At 41.2% G+C, this 20,841-nt stretch overlaps 1 protein-coding gene across 2 annotated transcripts in view; it reads left to right on the top strand.

Annotated features, from left to right (window-relative positions):
* EBF1 (EBF transcription factor 1) overlaps positions 1–20,841 on the top strand; it is a 281,310-nt gene that overhangs the window by 216,610 nt on the left and 43,859 nt on the right. For both annotated transcript variants that reach the window (XM_082489994.1, XM_082489995.1), the window contains exon 10: positions 46–172. In XM_082489994.1, coding sequence (XP_082346120.1) covers positions 46–172 — 127 coding nt within the window. The remainder of the gene's footprint in view (positions 1–45; positions 173–20,841) is intronic.

Raw genomic sequence — 20,841 nt, forward strand, 5'->3', positions numbered from 1 at the left:
GTGCTTTTTTTCCCTTTCTTCTCCCTTCTCAATGTTTGCGTCTAGCTGATTACTCCTCATGCCATTCGCGTACAGACGCCTCCCCGACATATCCCAGGGGTTGTAGAAGTCACATTGTCCTACAAGTCTAAGCAGTTTTGCAAGGGAACGCCTGGAAGATTCATTTACACAGGTAAGGATGCTTTAGTACTACATATAATGTGGAGAAATAGGGGAGGCAATCTATCACACCTGCTAGGGCTTCTCCTTTCGTCATTAAAGGGTGTCCCGTATTTTATTATTTTGGCTGAGCACGTCATTAAAGGTTGGATTTCAGAAACGGACAACCCTAGAGATGGGTCTGAAAACATACCAGTGTGGGATTTCTGTTTGCTTGTTTGCCCTCGCAATGGGACATCTCTTCAGCCACGAGGGGGGGAGGAAGGAGAGAAACAGATATTCCAGTACTTAAATAAACAGAGGAAGAGTGTGAGCGTAAAGGGCCAGACATCCTAGTGCAATCGCCATCCTGCCTTCCAAGAAGCGTCTTGCTAAATATCTCATATCTCATGTTGTCCAACAAGTGTTGCAAGTGTTCAAAGCAGCGGCCTGGTTGCCTGCCCGTCTCCCCGTGACGTACTTGTCTCTGACTTCCAGGGAGGCTAAGTAGCTTTCACCCCAGCCGATGCTGCAGACATAGTGACTTGCAGTGTGTTTTGGGGTGGCATCTCACACCGAGACCGCTAAGTCGAGTGGTTTGGCCTGAAGAATTATTAACAAAAAAAAACCACCCTAGGACATTGCAAGTGCTGTCAATGTTAAACCACTGTCAGTAGTGATAAGAATGACCTGGGAAATAAATGAGGTAGCAGCCTAACTTTTTAAAAAGAATGTGTGTCAGTGATTCCTTGGAAGGTACGCATGCTGCGAGAATTAATGGCTCGGTCCAGGTTTTGATGTGCTCGTCCTTTTATGCGCTTGTTGTTCGACACATGCAGGCAAGACTACTGTAACTGCCTGAGCTGGGGTTCGTCACGATCCAGGGCAATTCCTTTCCCCGTTTTTGATTGCCCACAAAACTTTAAGAATAAGATACATCGTAAGTACTTGTGGCTATGAGGCATTCTGAATTACGCTGGGCACATACATTGCTCCAACTGTGAATGTACACACAGGGACTCAAGGCAGAGGAGAGACTTCTGTGCTCCAACTGGGTAGCAAAGCTTTCATTTGATTTTCTTAACACTGAGCAAGTTGAACAAAGGTGCCTTATAAAGCTTTGTTGACTTTTTCAAATACCCTCTCCCCCAGTTGGGGTTATGCACCGGGTTTCTTTAAACTGGGTCTTAAAGCGTACGTGTATGGCCTTGCTGGCTGAGCAGCAGGCGCTGGTGGAGGCTGTGTGTATTTGTTGTGAGCGTCATGATTTCAACAATGTGGGGGAAATTCATATATTGGACAATAACATAGCATATCAAAAAAAGTTATTTAGGGTTTGAATATGTTGGAACAAACGACAAAGCAAAGGGTCAAATTGCCAGCTGGTGCAAACTGTCAGTGTATACCACGTGAAGGTGTCAGCCAGAGCTCTGGACGGTTTGACCATGAATCCTTTTCCTTCTCACTTTCTTACTCGCGATAAGTTGTGCTGTCCTGCTTGTTGTCAAGCCACCGGGGTGGCTGCATCGTGGGCTGGTGAAACAGCAAGTGTGCGTGCAGAAGAAGAAGAAAGGGAGGAAACCTTCCCCCCTCAACTTTGCAAAGAAATTTGTGGGGACTTCGTTTTGGGATTTACATGTGAAAATGGCTTGGACCCATTTTGGTTTTGCTTTTCAGATCATCATTAATTAGCTTTTCCAGTAAAAAGGAGGGCGGCAATTTAGCCTGTCTGCCCAGAAGCAGATGGCTGAATGTGGAAATAAGGTGTCCCAGTAGGGAGAGTGTTTCCATATACGCATTTTCAGGTTAGTGTTTAAAACACATTATTTTTCATTCAGTAAATGACAGTTATAAAATACTAAACAACAGTGACAAAATCAAAGGTGATCCAGTCCATGGCCACTTCGCTCACTTATGCAGCTTTTATGGAGTTACGGTAGATACGGAAAAGCTATTGTGACTGAAATCGTACCTCACGCAATTTGCATTTTCCTTTTAGTGGCAGCCTGAGCTTAAATGTGTTTTTTTAAAAAGGGCTAAATGAAACTAAAATAAAAACAATTAATGCATCCTGACCTTCCGAAGTGCCTTCCAGCCCTTTAAACAAAATGCAGGTTCAGTACACGCCTGCCGATTAGTTTTAGTTAATTGAAAATTATAGGATTGACCCAAGAGGAAAATTTTGTTTGCACTCCAATCACTTTTACAAATTAAGGAAAATTACCACAATTTTGTTTAGCTAAGGTTTCACACTGAGTTCACGAAATTAGCTCAGCCATCCCAACAAAGTCAGCACTTTGTTAGTGAGCACTAGAAAAAAACTAATAGTCTATGGTGTGTACAAACGAAGCATAGAAAAAGCTATGATGCTTTAGAGAACTAGGCCAAGTGGTTTTAATTAGGATTATTGGTTCATTGTAAGTTTTGAAGAACAATCAAACTAGCAGATTAGCTGTTTCTTTTAAAGCTAGAATTTCTTGCCATTCATTTTTCCCATGAGAACTTGTTTTAACTCCCACATAGCACTATTTTTTTCTCTTTTTTTTTTTAACAAGGCCTGCAGGAAATGGACCAATTGGAAGTTGGGATACAGTAACATTCCCCAGCATCGCTCCAGCCGATGGGAGTTTTTCACAATGTTCTTCAGTGAACTCAGTGTTCTGGAACATATTACAAAACCACAGAGGCCAAATGTTTTCTCAGAGGAGTTTGGCCTCTGTTTTTGGCCGAAAACATTTCAGCATCACTTGCTGCTTATTTACCCTGCTATTAAGAACAAGAAAAGGGGAGAGGAGAAAAAGGGAAAAAAAAATAGAGTGTGTGAGAGAGAGAGGGAGAAAAAGACCTGGGGTTTGTGGGCGGCGCAGGAGTCGATCAAGTGTAGTTTCCTTTCTGGTGAGAATGTCCCTGCTCGTTAATGGTCCCATTTTGTGGTCAGGTCTCATTTAGAAGAAATTATTTTTAATCAGTGTTCAACAAAATATCCCCTCAAGCCACCTGGCTGTAAACTGTTTTTTTCTTACTGTTAAGTACTTAAGTTCTCAGAAGAAAATACCCAGTGACCCATTAATTTTAGCCTTTTTTTTCCTCTTTAACTGCAAATAACTTAGTAACATGATCTCTAAGTAGTCCATGTGCCATCTAGGAATCAAGGTCACATATATACAGAGAAATCCTGACTTTTGTAAGTATTTTTGAAAGAAATAAACCAGTCTCAACCCTGTGTTTACAAGAAAACGTAAGTTTTTTATTTTCCATCTGTAAAGCAAGCCATTAGCATGCACTTAAAGAGCAATTGTGTCTTAGATTTTAAGCTTTGACATTCCTGAGAGAATGTTATTAGAGATACAGAAGTCTGAACACGTCTTGCATGTGTGTTCATTTTGGAATAATATTAAAAGTCCATAACTGCACACAGAAATACCCAAACATGCTGGTCAGTATTTCCCCGTGGCACTCTTCATCTGTAAGTCTCTTCTGGTCTTGAAGAGCATTGAATGAATTAAGCTTCATGTCACAACTTAGGAGTCAGGTACGTATCACTACCATTATTTTAGGACTGCAGAAACTGAGATAAAGGAAGAAGCCATTAGGGATACAAATCCATGGGTAGTTTGCCAGGATGACTCAGGGCTTATATGGTGGAGTTAAACAAGGGATGAGAATCGGCACAAATTTGTGATGCCTGGACAGGCCTTTGAGATTTTTTTGTTTTGTTTTGTTTTAATTTTAAAAAAATGGATGCATCAAGGACAGCATGATTTTCACAGATGAATTTTGCTATGGTACTAAAGAGTGGGAATTGAGTAGAGCTGCATGAATGTAACTGAAAGGAGAATTTATCTCACTGCATATTGGAAAGGACATATGGAAGGTCCATAAAAATGCATTATGCTGTGTCTTCTGCCACCTGCTCAGTTTCAGGTTTTGTGCTTTTGTTCCCAAACTAGAGCAAAGGACTACATAGGGGCCGTAAGTATATAGCTGTGTCACTAAGGTTACGTATGCAACATGGCGTTACTTCAGAGCGGTACCCCAAATGGTGGTCCTTTTTTTGAAAACGGGTTACGTGGTTGGATACAGGTTGGAATTTAGGGACCATTTTCATTTGCATTAGTCTTGCAGGGAGGGTGCGGGCTAAACCATTCGTATGCTGACAGGGTACCTAGGGAAACAGGCAAGTGCCCCCACAGTTCATTTGGGGTTTGTTATAAGCTATGGGATATGGTATGTCTCTAGAAGTGCTGCTAACGGGAACGGGTAGATGTAGGGTCGGCGTAGAGACACAGGGCTTGCTGTGCGGTGTGAATAACCCAGATGCTGAGCACTGATCCTCCAGGATAATTGTGACAAAGGCTGAGTAGGTCAGAGTGGAGCGCTGCCGAGGCTGACCAGTGTTTGCATTACGCTTTTGGGCCATTGTGTGTAGAGTGATGTAGAAATGCTGGCACTGTGAAGGTCAGGATATTCGCAGAATTTCTGGGAAACTGCCTCTTTCTCTGAAATGTCATAGGGGTTCTCAGAGAACTTTTCACTCCCCTAGTTGCTACAAAGAAGAAATAGCCTTATGTGGAAAAATCCCTGCTCCATCCTCATTTCACCCTTTATTTACTTCTGAAAACGTTTGAGTCTCTGTACAAACAGGAAGAGCCTTGCAGATCACAGATGATTTGGGTAACATTTTCAAAAGCCTTGGTTTTAGGTGGCTTCGGTTTTAGGTTTTTATCTTTAAATGATTTAATTTACAGAAGCACATGGGTAGTCATCTTCCGAGAATCATTCTTTTTTCATTTCTTAAGTCAAATACCTCCAAGAGTAAGACACCAAAAACTACCCATCACCATTTAAAATTTCAGTGCATGGTGCTAGAAGCAGAGGTTTAAGTCATGTACACAGAGGTTTAAGTCATGTACGCAGATCTGGTCCTAATTGGAATTACTTAAAGGGTGATCTCCAGTCCCTGAAGTTTCCAGTCTGGTAAACTTAAGTGATTCCTTGGCTAGGAAAATTTTCTGCTTTCAAGAAGGCACCAATAACTATGCAAAGTTCAAAAGATGCATAATCAATGAAGCAGTCAGTTTTCAGAATGGAGAGTTCTGGAGTTTGTAGACTTAAAAAAAAAAAAAAAAGAAAAAGAAAAAAAGAAGTAAAAAGAAGTGGTGATAAGAGACAGACCGGCTGTCAAGAGGTTCCTGGAGCCCCCCTGGAGCCTTTCTCTGTCCCCGTGGGCTAGAGTTTTACCCTTGCACCAGCTAACCTTGGCCATCGTGGTGTATCTGTTAGTTTCTGAGAAATGTTAAAACCCAATGGCAGTTATTCTCAACATCAGTAATACACAACCTCATTAGTTTTACAATGCCTCATTCGTGTGTGTTTATTATTAAATCATGAGCACTTAAATAGCTGATTAGTATAAATGAGGAGAGAAGGCCACCATCAACAGAACAATAAAAATAAAATAAAAAAGCCAGAATCTCTGATGCTGTCTTGAGTTTTATCCTGATGTGTTTATAAAATTCTTCACCCTCAAAGATATGACGATCATTAATCTGAAGTGAAATATAGAGCACATCACTTCTCCAGAAGAGTGACCAGCTATGAGATCTGGTAGCTAGCAAATGAATGCCATTTGTTTTTAACAGCAGTTTTTATCTGCCTTTCACTAGTAAATATTAATAGCGGTGGTAGAATAAAAAGTATCAGATGCCTTGAAGTTAAATGCAGAGTGCTACAGAAGAACAGAACAAAATCCCTCAATACAAAGAAAGGTATAAAGTTTAAAATAAGAGCTGGTGTCTGTTCTTAAAAGCAGGAGAGGGAGAGCGCTGCGCTGCAGGTTACCCTGTGCTTTGGACGCTCAATATAAAGTCTGTTCCTGATCACAGGCAGACTCTACAGAGGACGGAGGAGAGATGGTAAATCCTAACTGTAGCACAATCAAGTAAGGAAGAATGAAATTGAATCCTTTGTAAACATAGACTTCTACTGGTGAATTTAATTAATGTCTCTGGAAACAAGTGAAAAACCCTCATAACTGCTGTCTGAAAAATATCCCGATGCAGAGTCCACTGGGTTCCCCCTTCATCTCATTGCGCTGAGTGTTTGTTCCCAACTGGACCTTTCTGTGAGGACACCAGAGGCATCAGGTGGTGTGTGGAGCTCAGGGACGGACCTGTCTTTAGGGTGGTGTGCTGTGCTGAAGAAGTTAAGCTGTACACGTGGCTTTCAGCTACTGTAGGAGCTTGCCATAGTCACTAGAGAGCTGGGTCATCCGTAGGAGTTTGCCATAGTCACTGAAGAACTGGGTCTTCATGGCACCGCTGCTGCACTGGGGACACTTGCAGGTAAAACACAGGGGAAAACAAGGGAGGGATTGGTGCAGGCTCTCCCTCCAAGCACCAACATCAGTGGTGTAATCTTGGGTGGTACCTGCCTTTGGAAAGGAAAGTTTCCCTCAGGAAATCTCTATTTGAGTTTAAGCTTGAACCTGGGTCTTTCTAAGTTCCAGTCCATTAACTTAGTTGCTCTGCTGAGTCAGTGATGACACCTGATCTGCCTGGAATTTTTTTTTTTTTTTGGGGGGGGGGGGAGGTTTTAATTGTTTTAAAACAAGCTTTCCTAGCTTATTTTGTGGTAAGCTTGGAGCTTGGAGGTGAATGTTGTTACAAAAGTGTTTGTTTTGAAGTTTGTTAGGACATGCCCAGGGAAGTATGGACAGTTATCAGGGTTGAAAATTAGGAACATTAGGGTTGTTGGTTTGGCTTGCAGAAATTCAGGAAAGGAAGCTGGGAGGAATCCTAATTGATTGTAGGGAAAAGGGTGTTTCCAGGCAGTGAGCAGGCGGTGGAGGTAGACTGGAAAATCCCTTTTGTATGCTAATAGGAACACAGAACCCTCATATCTTTGGTATTCCTTGAACACTGGCAGCACCATAACACACTGCAAAAAACAATCACGAAAAGTGTGCAGTGTACCTGTAGGACAGCTGCAAAATGAAAGCAATTACAGCAACCGTCAGAATAAAGCTGGCTGTGAAGGAAACATATTATTTTGCATATTTTATGTATACACTTTCCAAGAAATATGACCTTTATTTTCTAGTTAGAGGGAAGTGCAATCAGAGTCTACACAGCAAAGGGTAGCTGGATCATTAAAAAGAATATTTTCTCTGATATTAGAAGTCTAAATGGGCACTAGTCCTTATTCACAACCTTGGCTGTTTCTGTCTGCCCTGAGTTAATAAGTGATAAGGCCAAAAGAGAAATAAATCACTGAAGTCCCTGTCCAAAGAAAACATATTGACTACAGCCAAGCAAATAACAGCCCATAACCAATGGTCCCATTCATCATTCATGTAATAGGGATATAAAGTATTCTCTACCTATGAAACCATAGAGTAGGAAAAAGCCTGATAAGCCCCCAATCTAAGCTATGTGATTTGATTATTAAAGGACATGAACTGTTTGTCACATACCTTTAATCTTTAAGATGTGTTGCCATTTCTAAACTATAAATTTGTGGTAAAGGATTAGAAAGCTATTAACGATAAAGGTATAAACTAGACTTTATAAGGATTCCTGCAATTGTCGTGCAACCCTGTAGACCCTTGGAACCTTAACCTATTGAATATGATATAACATAGTTATCTGACCTTCAAAGCCAATAAACCATTTTTTGCTTTTCAAGTTCCAGACTTGCTCTGTGATAAATTAACCCTCTGGGTTCACAAAATAAGCCTTGTAAATTCTTTTCTTTATCCCCACCCCAAAACCTTTAAATTTTCATGCCCTTGCTTCAAAACTCTCTTATTCCAGACTGAAATTGTTAATCTATTTTTTATTCTCCTTTTAGCTCATGTCGGTTGATAAGATATTATTCCCTCTTTAAAAAAAATGGCCAATAAAACAGAGAGCTGAGATGAATTTCTAAAAAGCCTGAATTGTGCTCTGTTTCTACGGGAGGCTTCACTGTCTTGTTTCTTAATGTATGAGTATTCAGATTAGACAAATGCCTCAGAAATGGCCAGTTTATAGTAGCAGCAGTGGCTGTGCTGCTTACCTTAATGCATTTTGACCCTGTGCCCTGAGAAGAGGGACAGGGCACTATCTTTTTGCTGGTCCAGAAAGCCAAATCCTTGGCTACTTGTTGCTACTGAAATATTTCACAGCTGGGAATTCTGGCTGCCAGAATATAGGATATATATACGCCTATAGGGTATATATACGCCTAACTCATCCTTCCCGTGCTTCTCATGGGGCGCAGCAGGTTTTGATTTCTGCCTGGAACCGTGTGGGGGGATTTACTGTGTGTTGTTGAAAAATGGCCGAGCTGTGGGCTGGGCTGTGAGAGGTGCCCGTGGGCACAGCACGCTGCCTCTGGCGAGCAAGCCAGAACGTGAATTTACTGCACGGCCACCTGAGGCACGCTCTTGCACAGCACTACCTGCAAAATAGCCTCCTTAAGATGTGCCTAATCCTTTGAGGTGCTTGTTAGCGAGGGTTCGTTTTGCTCAGGCATTTTGCTGCCCAAGTGCAGGGGGCACGGCTGGCTCAGACCAGCGGTGCGGTGTGCGGCCGTCGTTCCCCGGAGGCAGGACTGGGGCAGCCTCACTTGCTCTGCGCTTGTACTAGCATCCCCACACGGCCAGTAATGCGTATCTAGCCCAGTTAAAGCTTGCTGACAGCAATGACTGCAGAGTAGATGTGCCCCAATATAGCCCATGTCTACAGATTCCGGCTTTTTTGTTAATATATAGATAAAAGGAAAATCTTGTACTTGCAGCCTTTCATCTCAGTGGATGCAAGAGCAATTTATTACATGGAGTGTGAAGTTCTTTGTACTTTTCTGCTATCTTGCAAGAACTCACACAGGCTCTTCTGCTTAGTTATGAAGATATCAAGCGCATAAGTGATGTGGTCTGCTGCGGCGTCTGGATAGAGGTACTGGAAACAGTTTAGTCCCAGTATGACTAGACTCAGTCCTGGCAGCTTCTCGGGCCTGCCCAGAACACTGCAGTTTCCTCCTGGTGCGGGCTGCAGTGTCCATTGCTACTTTATTTAAAGTCAGTTTGAATATTTCTCTGTGTAACACGTTGCAGTCTGCAGCGCAGACCTGCCCGTGTAGGTTGGAGAGACGCTGTATTGCTGGCACCGCAGGAGCCAACAGAGGGAAAGACCAGCAACTCAGAAAGGAAGGGGATTGTAACCATGGCGTTTTAAATGAGCTGAGATGTTTGGCAATAGTCCACTTAAATTTCATGATAATGGCTGACTAATGTTGTAGTGAAAGTAAAATTTTCTTGAAGATTCAACCTGCACAATAGTTCCAATAATCTCAACAAAATTCCCCAGGACCTTCTGGCAGATCTCTGTCATCACCCAGTTGCTGATGTTGCTAAGGAAGAACATTGTGGTGTTAATACGACTGTGGGATTTTTTTAAACTTCTCCAACCCCCTCTCCCCCCCAAAAATAAATCTCAAGCCCAATTCTTTGAGGTCTGTAGATAACTATATAACCTTCACTGAAAGGTGTTCTGCCATTGGATCTTGCCATTGGTCTGTTGTGAGCTCTGCAGTTAATTGCAGAAGTATAAAACCGTCATTACTTAGTTCTGCCAAGCCAAGTGTATGCAGATTTTTTTATTCCATGAGGTAGGACAGAAGTTATTTAATATATTAGTACGCAGACATGTTAGCATGATGTAAATTGGACGGGGGGTTTGCAGCATGTCAGCTGTTGTGCATCAACTTCTTTCATACCCGTGCCGAACTTAGACCAGTACCAGGTACCAGATAGTTCATGGCAGCTCACACCTTGGGGAGGTAAGCGTGACCCATCCAGTCAGTATGACAATAAAGAGCCCGGATTTGGACTGTTACCCTTGAAGACCTACAGTCTTGCACAGTGTGCCCTACGGTGTTTGCATGGCCACATCCACTGTTATTTTATCTTTCAGTGTCTTCTTTTATTTCCCTCCTCTCCCTTCCCTCCCAAATGTGATTTTTTTTTTTTCATCTTTTTCCTGTTGGCATAAATTGTGGTTAACCTCTTGCATGAAGAGTTGTGGACTTGAACTGCTCTCGCATAGCACCAGGTGTCAGCGTTGGTGGTTAATAAGAGGAAACCCTTTTCTCAGCAGACAGAGGGTTAATTAAAATAAAAAACAAAACAAAACAAAAAACCTGAGAAACCCCACACAGTCAACTAAGAATAGTATTTTTTTAAGTCCCCATGGGACAGAAAATGCACATGGAATTTAAGATATTGTAACAGTCATCTAGCAAAGATACAAGTTTGTTAAAACAGAAAGTGGTGCCAAATTCTCCGTTTTAAATCTGTGAAAATTACAGAGCAAAACCTCTGATGTCTACGAATAGTTGTGAAACTTGCTGTCACTTTTTAGTACTGCGGCATCTTCCAGGGTGGACTTTATTCCTTTTCAACGCGATGGGATCCTCTCTCACCTTGTCTGCATGAGGCACAGAAATCTCGTGAGCCCTGGTAACCCTTGCTTTGGAGATCTGGGGCATGATACACTCTTGACTGTCTCAGACATCATCTTAGAAGTGGGTGAAACTCTTGTCTCTGTCCTCTGTCCACAGATGGGCTCTGAACGAGTGCTCAAATATGCACTTGGGTGGCTGAAGCTGGGGGAGAAGCATTACATCCTCAGTGACCCCCCACGCTTGGTGCTGCGTCGGAAAGTAATTATTGCCCCAAGTATTACAATCCCATGATAGTTTCTGAAATAAGTGTGCTTATCACCCCCTTTTTGTTTGGTTGGGCTTTTTTCACTCCTAGCTTATATCCTATTCCTAGCTTTTGGTGGGGTACTTTCCTTAGAAGAGTACAACTCATCAAATAAAAATACATAGTTTGTATGCTCAGGCAGTTCTAGCAGCAAGCTTGTATTTGTAAAAATGAAAGGCAAGATTTTACTGCCAGAAGTAACCATGAATTCATGTTGAAAGGTCAGTTCTGCAAGGGAAATATTTTTTCCAAATGTAGATCTCTGACTAGTTTCTCCCCAAAGCTCACATGCATGTTGTGCATAGCTACTAGAAACAGTCGTTACATTGTTGTTCCTAAAAATAGGCCTTCAAGTGGCCATCATACTGAAAAACAATAATATTTTCTCAACAGGTTCTTATTTTTGAGGTACTTTTGGTTCCCTTAAATCTTGCATTGAAACATGCGTGTCATTTTTTTAAGAGGAAGAGAGTGAAACGTGCTCCGCCTGTTTGTCTTCGATTGTGTTTTCCCTGGGTGTTTCTGTCAGCTCAGGCTCTGGTATGGGCACAGGGGCGCTCGGGGCTGTGCACGGGTCTGGTGGGTCGGGGACAGGAACAAGAATCTGCACTAGCTAGCTTTTGTTCTGGCATGAAGAGTTTAGTTCAAATTTCCCAAAGACAAGGCCAGTCCGCACATCACTTCTTCACCAAAACTGTTCATCCTTGCATCGCTTGCAAGTTCTGTTAAAAAGACAAATGAAGCTGCTTTAAATTGGGGCCTAAGGGAAAGGATGGAAATGACCCCCTCCCCTCTCTAATTTCCCCCATTAGACTTTTTTTCACAGATGTTCATGCTGATTAGAGCTGGGAAATAAGGGTATTTCTGTGGACCATGAATATTCATTTGTTTTTTGGCAATGAATTTCCTTCAGTTTCCCTGTAGTGTTTCACTCCCTGTGAATGTTTGAACAAGTGCGTTAGCTGAGGCAGTCCGTTTCAAGAAAAACTCATTGAGTGTTTTGGAAAGTGAATATATCTTTGCCTGAACAAAGGGATGTAAAACTTACTGTCGGTTTTGAAGAAACATGACTCGAAACCAGCAAATGCACAGGTGAGGTGATGCCCTCTCTGAACATACGCTATAAATGGAGAATTTAAACAAAAAATTTGTAACAATCCACTCTTTAATGATCTATCTCTAAGGATAAGCCTTGTCAGAAAAGCTATTTGACAAATACTTTCAGCTAACAACTGAATTGGGCAAAAGTATCTCTTTGGACAGTTACTGAAAGGGAGTGGTTTGTTATGAATTATTTGATTATTTGTCCCGCTGTAGTACCGATGCCCAGATCTGAAGATGCTGCTGGACTTGCCCTTTGAGGGGTCTGCGATACTATGCCTCATTAGACCAAATGGATATGAGCAGAAAACTATACAATTTATAGCAGAAAATCCCAGGGATTTTTTTTTCCTTTTAAAATTTTTAAAGTGTTATGAAATATTGAATGGAGATTACCGTACATCCTACTGATTGGTGTTGCAATTCTGCAGTAAACATGAGGATACAAATTGTAGCCGATGGGTAGGGAATAGCCAGTGCCCTCCACTGCAGTCGATGAGCAGCCGGGCCAGGCAGACTGCATGCAGGAATTCGGCAGAATTCCTCCGACTTCAGTGGGAATCTGAATTATCCTTTTGAATTACAGCATTGAGGTCCTTGGGACCATCCAAAATTGTCGGTATTTTCTGTGTAGCACCTCAATACTTACCCTGCGTGTTCTGTGGAATAATGTACACAATTTTACAATAACTGTGTAATTAACTCACTTTGCTACTCCCCTCTCCAGGGAAACTCATGCTTCTATTAATGCTATTAGGAAGGTCCTATGCTTAGAACAAAGAAAGTGGTGCAGCAGATGAGTTAACATGATTTGATTTGCAGATGCTTTAAACACTTAGCAGGAGACAGCTACGGAAGCTAATTAAATCACTCTAAGGTGCACAGGATTATCTGCTTTGTAAGAAACAATTTCAGTGAATTATGGTCGCCCTTTAGCTGAGGGGAAGTAAAAAGCATATTTGTTTGGAATTAAATTTCCCACGCAAGGTGCCCATCAGACCTCTCATTCCCCGTACTTCTAAAATAGTCTTCTTTTGTAGCTAATATTTTCTAGGAATGTGAATTTTGATTTTGTACGAGTGGTGCTGCTTCCAACTTTCTTACGTAAAAATTTTCCTACTTAGCTATTGATTAGGATCTGTCTTTAAGCAGTGTCTTGAGTAAAAAATCGTGTTGGTACATTCACTGCCTCTCAGATACTGCATCTTATTTAGTGTACCGGAATTCCCAGTTTAAAGTAATCACAAAATTTATGGAGAAACGGATAAAAAAGGTTGTAAAATATCGATTTGGGGAAAATAATAACACAACTCATCTATAATAAGAAGAAAAATGAAGCAATAATTCAGGTGTATTGAACGGCTTGCTGCTGGAAGTATTGATCTGGTGCTTTAGTGTGCAACATCGCACCTAACATTGCAATGGAAGAACAGCACTGCATTCCCCCGCTCGTTATTTCACAGACACTGTTGCCTTGTTACACAGGTTCCACCGAGCCCGGACCGCCAGCAGGGAAAGAGAGGAACCTCCAAAATAACCACAAACCTGTAATATCTTAATGTCACAGTATCCCGCTGTAACAACATGCAGACATTGTGCTCCCGTGCTCCTCTTATGACAATCCTGTAGTTTGGCTTTGCTTGAGGTTTTTTTTTGCTCTTGCTCTCTTCGCTATATCACATTTATTGCCTATGTTCTGTATAAATGGTACCTCTGTGCTGTCTCTTTTGATAGCACGTAATCAGAAATGGTGTAATTGAGGAAACATGCTTTCCTTAAATATTGACTTTCAGGATCCACATATAAAAATTCCTAATCTTATTGCTGTGTTTCCTTACTGTGGCAGTAAGCAAACATTGGAAAAAGGACAGCAAAGGTCAGTGGAATTTTAAAATAAGCACCCCGACATTTCCACAGCATTAAACTCGATCATGCAACATTGCATTTCTGTTTATCTGCTGACATCTGCAAAGGTACCGCACTTGATTGTTCGGCATAAATAATTTAGCAGCAAGAATTTTATAATGAACACAGATAAGATTTACCTATGTAAAAAAAAAAAAAAAAATGAAGAAGTAAGAAATTGTGCAAGGTAAAAAATAGTGAGCTCCTGTAACAGGGCAACATTTTAGCACTTGTGAAGACAAACGTGCATCCTGCTCTGTGAGGAGGCTGCTTTATATGTGTCTGCAAACTTACTGTGTCCCCCATGGTCATTATCTAGAAATATGAGCCAGACCAGATGAGCAGGTTCTGAACAGACCAGACCTCCTGCAAATTTCAGCTAACATTGATCTGCAGGTTTTGCGCTGGATCCTCAGCATTGTTGCGCTTGCAAGGTTGGTCCTTTTTTCCCCTTTAATCCATACAGTAGCGGGGGAGAGTGAAACGGACACTTCCGATCAAGGAATGGGGGGAAGGGAGGAAAAATGAAAGGAGGAAAATAATCTGTGGCCGATGCAGAGGCCAAAGAAAACCGCTGCAGGAAGACTCTCGAACCATCGATACCGAAGCGAGCACAGGTTGCAGGGGTCAAAGCATCGCACCATGCGCTGCTTTCCCAGGCACCAGCTCTCGCACCGTCGGTGTGTGTTTTCCCTGGGCATGGAGGGCTGAGGAGTGTGCTGTGGCCACAGCCCTGGGAGGTTTTCAGTTCCTTTCATTTGCATGCTTGCAGGTCTACACTGGCTCGGGAAGCAGAGAACGTGCAATTGTTTTCATAACCTAAATAACACTTCTAGTTTAGAAACCCCGGGGGAAAAATCATTGTCAAACTGGCGGGCTGAGATGGCATGATGATAAACGACCGAGGTGCTTGTTCTGACTCTGCGGGGACACGTGGGGTGAAGAAAACCCTCTTCTCTTGCACTCTTTGCATCTACAGTCAGGAAGGGACAGTTGCAATCTTGAAGACATATTCTTCCCTCTGGAAAGAGGTGGGACCGTGCCTTTCTATTCACTGAAAGAGTTCAGTTCTTGTGGGCCAAGGTGTTTGTGGCGTAGCATCTTCTTAAGGCGCTGGTAGTGATGGTGGGCTTGTTCTGCCTTTGGTGATTACAGTCATAGGACAGACAGAAAAAGTGTGTTGTGGCTACACAGGAAACGAGTATGGCACGGCGTGTCGATAGAGCAGTTAAGCAGTTTCATCGGTTCACGTGTGTTTTTTTAGAAAACAATTTGAGACTTCCACTGTTATTGGCCAATGAAAGTTTTCTTACAAAAAAAAAATAATTCCTAGGGATTTGTGTAATAAAGTCTAAAGCTGCATGAAATTCATCACAGTTATTTTCTCAAATTTGTGCAGTAATTCCTTAATAACTTTTATCCCTCTAGATTTCACAAATTTGGTAATTTGAATTTTTATGGGAGATTTTGTTTTCAAAGTACTACTTACAGTGCCAGGTTGTTTTTTTTTCAGGGAAATTGAATTTTTCACATAGGCACACATAATGAAAATTTCTTCACACTTAAAAACAGTAAAAAGGGGTCTCTTTTGTTTGTTTACCATTTCTTTTCAGCAGCTCTGCACACTTTTAAACATTTTAAAGAAAACTGATAAAGGCTCCATATTTATTTCTAGTTAATTTTCAGTATTATTTTGATTAAAAACAGTGTAAATCAATCGGTATCCTTTAAATTTCAAAAGCATACTTAGAAGCAGATAAATAACTTGGTGAAAGTAAAGGAAACTCTTTAGGTTATTTAAGTGCTCTTTTAAATTAGGAATCTAATTGTCAATCTTTGCAAAGTTCCGTGGGATTATTGTAAGAATTAAGATACCCACAGTACTTGCAGTAAGTACAAATTTAGTGGGGCTTTCCAGCTTGTGTTTTGGTCTTCACCGTTCCATTTCATAGTCATGCTGACTCATAGGCTTGGTTGGACTCGGGTTGTCTCCCCGCACATCCTGAGCTAAACCCATTCACTTCTCTTCTATCAGCACTGGTAGGATTCCCTCTTAACATTTGCTTTATGCCACTGTTACCTACTCCAGGGCATCTTCCATCTCTAAAACCTCTGTTGGGCCATTGTTGCAGAAGGGAAGCTGGGTAGCCTTTAGTATGATTTAAGATACTAATATGCGCGTTGTAATTATAGGTATGGGTACAGTAGGTAAAACCACACGCTGACTTGAGTCCCACGTACCTCTTGGGCAAAATAAATATTGGCTCCGTCTTCTGTTGGCTTTCATTTCTACTCTTGTTTTGTTAGTTCCATGTAAGTGTTTATCCAAGCCTTTTTAATATGGTCTGAATAGGGCTGCTTTGCACGGCACTTTGACAATTGCTGGTACCTTCTGAGAGCGCAAGATGGTTATGTACACAGCATTTTCTTATTAGAAGGTTTCTTGTAACACGTGTAGGCAGCATGATTTCTTTTAAGCTCTAGTCTGGTAAAACAGAGGGGAATAAGGCTAGAGCAACTGTATTACCTTGTTAAATTGCTTAGAGCTTATTTAGATAAAGAATTACGTGGTGCTTTTCATAGTACGTTGTACAGTTGCTTTTCTTTTTTTTTTTAGGCATCTTTTTGCATTTTGTACTTTGTTACTCTGATGATGCTGAAAGACAAAGAAACAAACTCCTCTCCATTAATTCAATCCAAAGACTGTACCATCTCTTTCTATTTTCTCGTTAAAACGAAATTGTGTGCAATTTGTAGGAAATTGAAACCACATTTTTCACTTAACTTTCCAAAATTAAAATTTATGAGGAAAAAGAAGCAATAAAGCAGTTACAATCTGGTCATTTATAATTATCTCTGTGGTTGAAGTAGTTCCACATTTAAAGAAAGTGACACCAAAAGTTTCTCAAGCTTGTGTCACTATCAAAAATTTCACTTCTCTTTTATTATTTTAGACCTCAAGAACTGCTGAAACCAGTATTATGCACTTGGATATTATCTTGGTGAAAAACGAATTGGGTGATCTATAAAAACAAAGCTTTTCTTCAAACTGAGAAACACAGAACAACATTTACCTTCCTTACTCATTCATTTTAGAATATCAGGGTTAAAATAAATTTAACAAATTGTGCTCTTTAAGCTGATTTAATGGAATTCATTGTGAAAAAGCTTAATTTTCCTCTAGATCTACTTCTATGTATGTGTTTCACATTATTCTTTTTCTTTTGCTGTTGCGTTTCCCCTCCACTGCATTGCTTGCTCTCCGAGAACAATGGAAATGACACTCCAGCGCCAGAAATCTCGACTGCTCCAGCTCTAGAATGTTAGTGGCACTTGCTTTAGTTTTCTCATTTTGCCTTTTTTGTCTCTGAATTAAAATCAAGCCAAATGATGGATGCCCATTACAATCAATTGTTTCAGACAAGCCACCAAAAGTATTGTAGGATTCATTTACATTTAATCAAATTACACTTTATTTGCAATTCAGGGAAATGAGAACTCTGCAGTAAATCAAATATTTCCTCTCCAAGGGCCCCATTCAGCAGAAAATATCCACAGTCTTCCAAGCTGGTGCCTCAATGTATATAGCAAATCTTCCAGCGGGAGGAGAGCTTGTGCCAACAAACCATCTATCGCAGTGTCTTTTCAACATTTTTCAGGGTTGCGGACACCTAAATATTTTCCAGTACAAACGCAGACCCATGAACAATGAATAGTGCAGTGACTTTAAGCCTACTGACAATAGACTTGTGTCTCTCTCAGTTCCCTTTCGTGGGCCACCAAGAAACAGTTGCAGGAATACTGAGGTCCTGGAAGTTTGTACGCCACAGGTTGAAAAATACTGATCTTTCCTTTATAGATCCTGTTATTTTATTGGGAAATTAATGACAGTCACTAAATGTCATTCATATTTGGAGTAAATTCAAATTGAAGGCAATAGTACAGTGTTGGGCGTTTACTCATTCTTACTCATTTAGCGCCTTAAGGGGAAGTTAGAAAACTTTACTTGCTTTGGAATGGGAGGTAATCTTCGACTCACAGCTCCTTTTCTATGCAATTTACTACTGAAAAATTCTGCCCAACAGGCAACTCTTTTACCCTTGCCTGTCACAACACAGAGGAACGAATTTTGAATCCTGTCCCATGTGATTGGTTCACATATTTAGTCAGATAAAACTTGAATGATACCAGGATCTCAAAACTGCCTGGTGCTACGAGTGACCACCTACCAGACAATGCAAACCGCAGATCCGCAGTACTGGTGAGAAGCAGCTTGTCACCCCATTGCAGAAAACTGTTTTTAAGTCTCAGACTGTGATTTTGACTCTGTTATTTACAGTCAGAATTTTAATTATATTTAGAGTACTGAAAGTTCCTTTAGGTGCTGGAATTTTTAAGTAGCCATAGGTACCTAAATTTTATGGCTTTGTGGCTGTTTGTTCCCCAGCAGTAAAATGGAGATAGAATGCAGGACTACTGTAAATTACAGGGAATGTATGATGCCTAATAACGTGGAAGGAGATCTGATACTAAGGCAAAAAACACTGGATAGGTACCCGGCACAGAGGGTTACTTCGCTCTTGCTGTCTTCATTGCTGGGGAAATGCCCTGAAACTTAGAGGCCCCACAGCCATAATCTGATTGGAATACGGAGCTTTTAATGCTTAAAAAAAGATTCTGACCAAATCATGTCATGTGTTCTTTAATCCAGTGGGATTGAAGAACGTAACCAATAATAAATAATGATTTGCATGCTTAGCGGTTAAATGTAGTAAAAATCAACCCTGATTACTTTTGAAAGAGTACTTGAAACTGAATTCTGCCATTTGATACTTACACCAAACTTTGGTGGGTCAGTGTCCATCGTACCCAGTTAGCTGAAGTAGGAGGAGTGCTGCCTGTAGAGTAACATGGTATTTCACAGTATAGCAAGCTTTAAAACGGAGTTGGATCAGTCCCATCTCTCCTTTTCCAGTCATTTAGTTTCTGAATATTTGAGTGTTGAACGTTTTGTTCTAGGTGCCCAGGAGATGATGTATTTAGTTTCCTTTTATATGTGTTTCTGTACATGTTTCATTTTATACTTATGATAAACAGTAGTTTTTGAAGGGCCCTCTGTCTGTCACGCTGCTGGTGTGGGCAGATTGCAGAAGGGAGAACGAAGGGAAATGACAGGTCTGGGTTGTCTTGAGTGGAGCAGGCGAATCCTGGGGGAATTGTTTGCCTCTCTTCTTTTGCTCATTCACTTTTGTTTTATGCAACAAGCAAAGTTTGGAAGAAAAAAGTGACATTACATTTCCCTTTGCTATTTGGAGAAGGCATCTGCCAGTTTGTAAGTCCTAGATTTAAATATCATTGCTGTGTCTTTCCCAGCTTTGGCTATGATGAGCCACATCTGCTCCAGCGGTAATCTACCACTTGCACAGACCAGAGGAAGGATTGTCCCCTTTCTGAGCCTCTGTACGCACAGATATAGAGCATATGCAAAATAATTTGCTAGGAGATGCAGATAACACTTTTTTAGCCACACAACCGCTTCTATGCATGCATGTACATACACATAACGTTTTTATGTGGCTTCGTTTAAGAGAAGATTGTTAGATCTTTGTTAAGTAAAGATGAAAAAACAGCACATTTTTTGAGACAATCAGTTATGCAAGCACGTTAGTGTTTAGTATGACACAGTACCTTGTCAGTGTCTATTTTTTACTCAATGAGCTACAACTTAGATGTATTTTGGATAATTACGTTTGCCACTGAATATGTATCATCTGGTCAGTTTGGAAAGAGACCACACAGGGTGTGAAAATCAATGCCTACAAAGTGAGTGAACTCCACTGGTGGGAATCTCCTTTCTTGAGGGACATCTAAGGTGTGGTCCCTACCCCCCCGGCTGTCCCCAGGATCTGCCCAGGGAAGTGGTGGAGTCGCCATCCCTGGAGGTATTTAAAAGATGGGTAGGCGTGGTGCTTAGGGACACAGTTTAGTGGTGGTTTTGGCAGTGTTAGGTTGATGGTTGAACTTGATGATCTTCAAGGTCAAGACAATTGTTTGATTCTGAGATGGTGCAGGAGGTCGCTCATCCCATTTCTGTCCCTGTGTCCTCCTCAGTGAGCTGAGGTCTTCTTACGCAAGTGTTTGGATACCAAGATGATGGCCTTGGTGTGCGGGGGGTCATGAGAGAGGAAGAAAAAGCTTCACTGAGTCACATACGCACAGAGCAAGAGAGCAGCAAGCAGAGATGCCCCAGGCCGGTTGCGATGGAGCCGGTTTGGAGCAGGAGCAGCAGCATCAGTGCATTGCTCTGCGCAGACTAATTAACTCTGGCAGCCAGGTGCTTAATACTTTGCTCACTCAGGGCCTTAGTGAGTTTGTCTGTTTAAGCGCATTCTTGCATACTGCTGATGGACCCAGAAGTATGTTTATATATATTGCTTACTGCCTGGAAAGCCACAAATCAGTTACTGATAAGTATGCCGCTTCCAGCAAGATTAATGTTAAATTCCTCCTTTTAGACTGGTCATTTGCAAATTGCTAAATTAGTTTTTAACATTTGAATACTTTTGTAACATCTTTCTTTTTATCACCTGATGATCCTGTTTGTGTTGGTATTGAACTTTGAGGCATATTAATGCGATACACATATTTTGGTGGCAGTTTTTTGTAATGACAACAGTTCTCATGAAATCCACTAGAAACAGATTTGAACAGAATAACGTAATCTATTCTAGTGGGGTGTGGGTTTTGTTTTGAATTGGATGGAAGGAGGGTATTTGTTTTATACAGGAGAAAATGGGCAATACCATGCTACTCTGAAGGTATTTTATTGATAAGTTCAGAGCTGGAATCTGAATTTTCTTATAGGCTGCCAATGATACCTAGAAAATTAGGAAGTAAACAGGCACAAATGCATGATTATAAACCTGTGTGATCATTTCTGGTTACCC

This window comes from Vanellus vanellus, assembly GCF_965231255.1.
Source record: "Vanellus vanellus genome assembly, chromosome: 13".
NCBI classification, from domain to species: Eukaryota; Metazoa; Chordata; class Aves; order Charadriiformes; family Charadriidae; genus Vanellus; species Vanellus vanellus.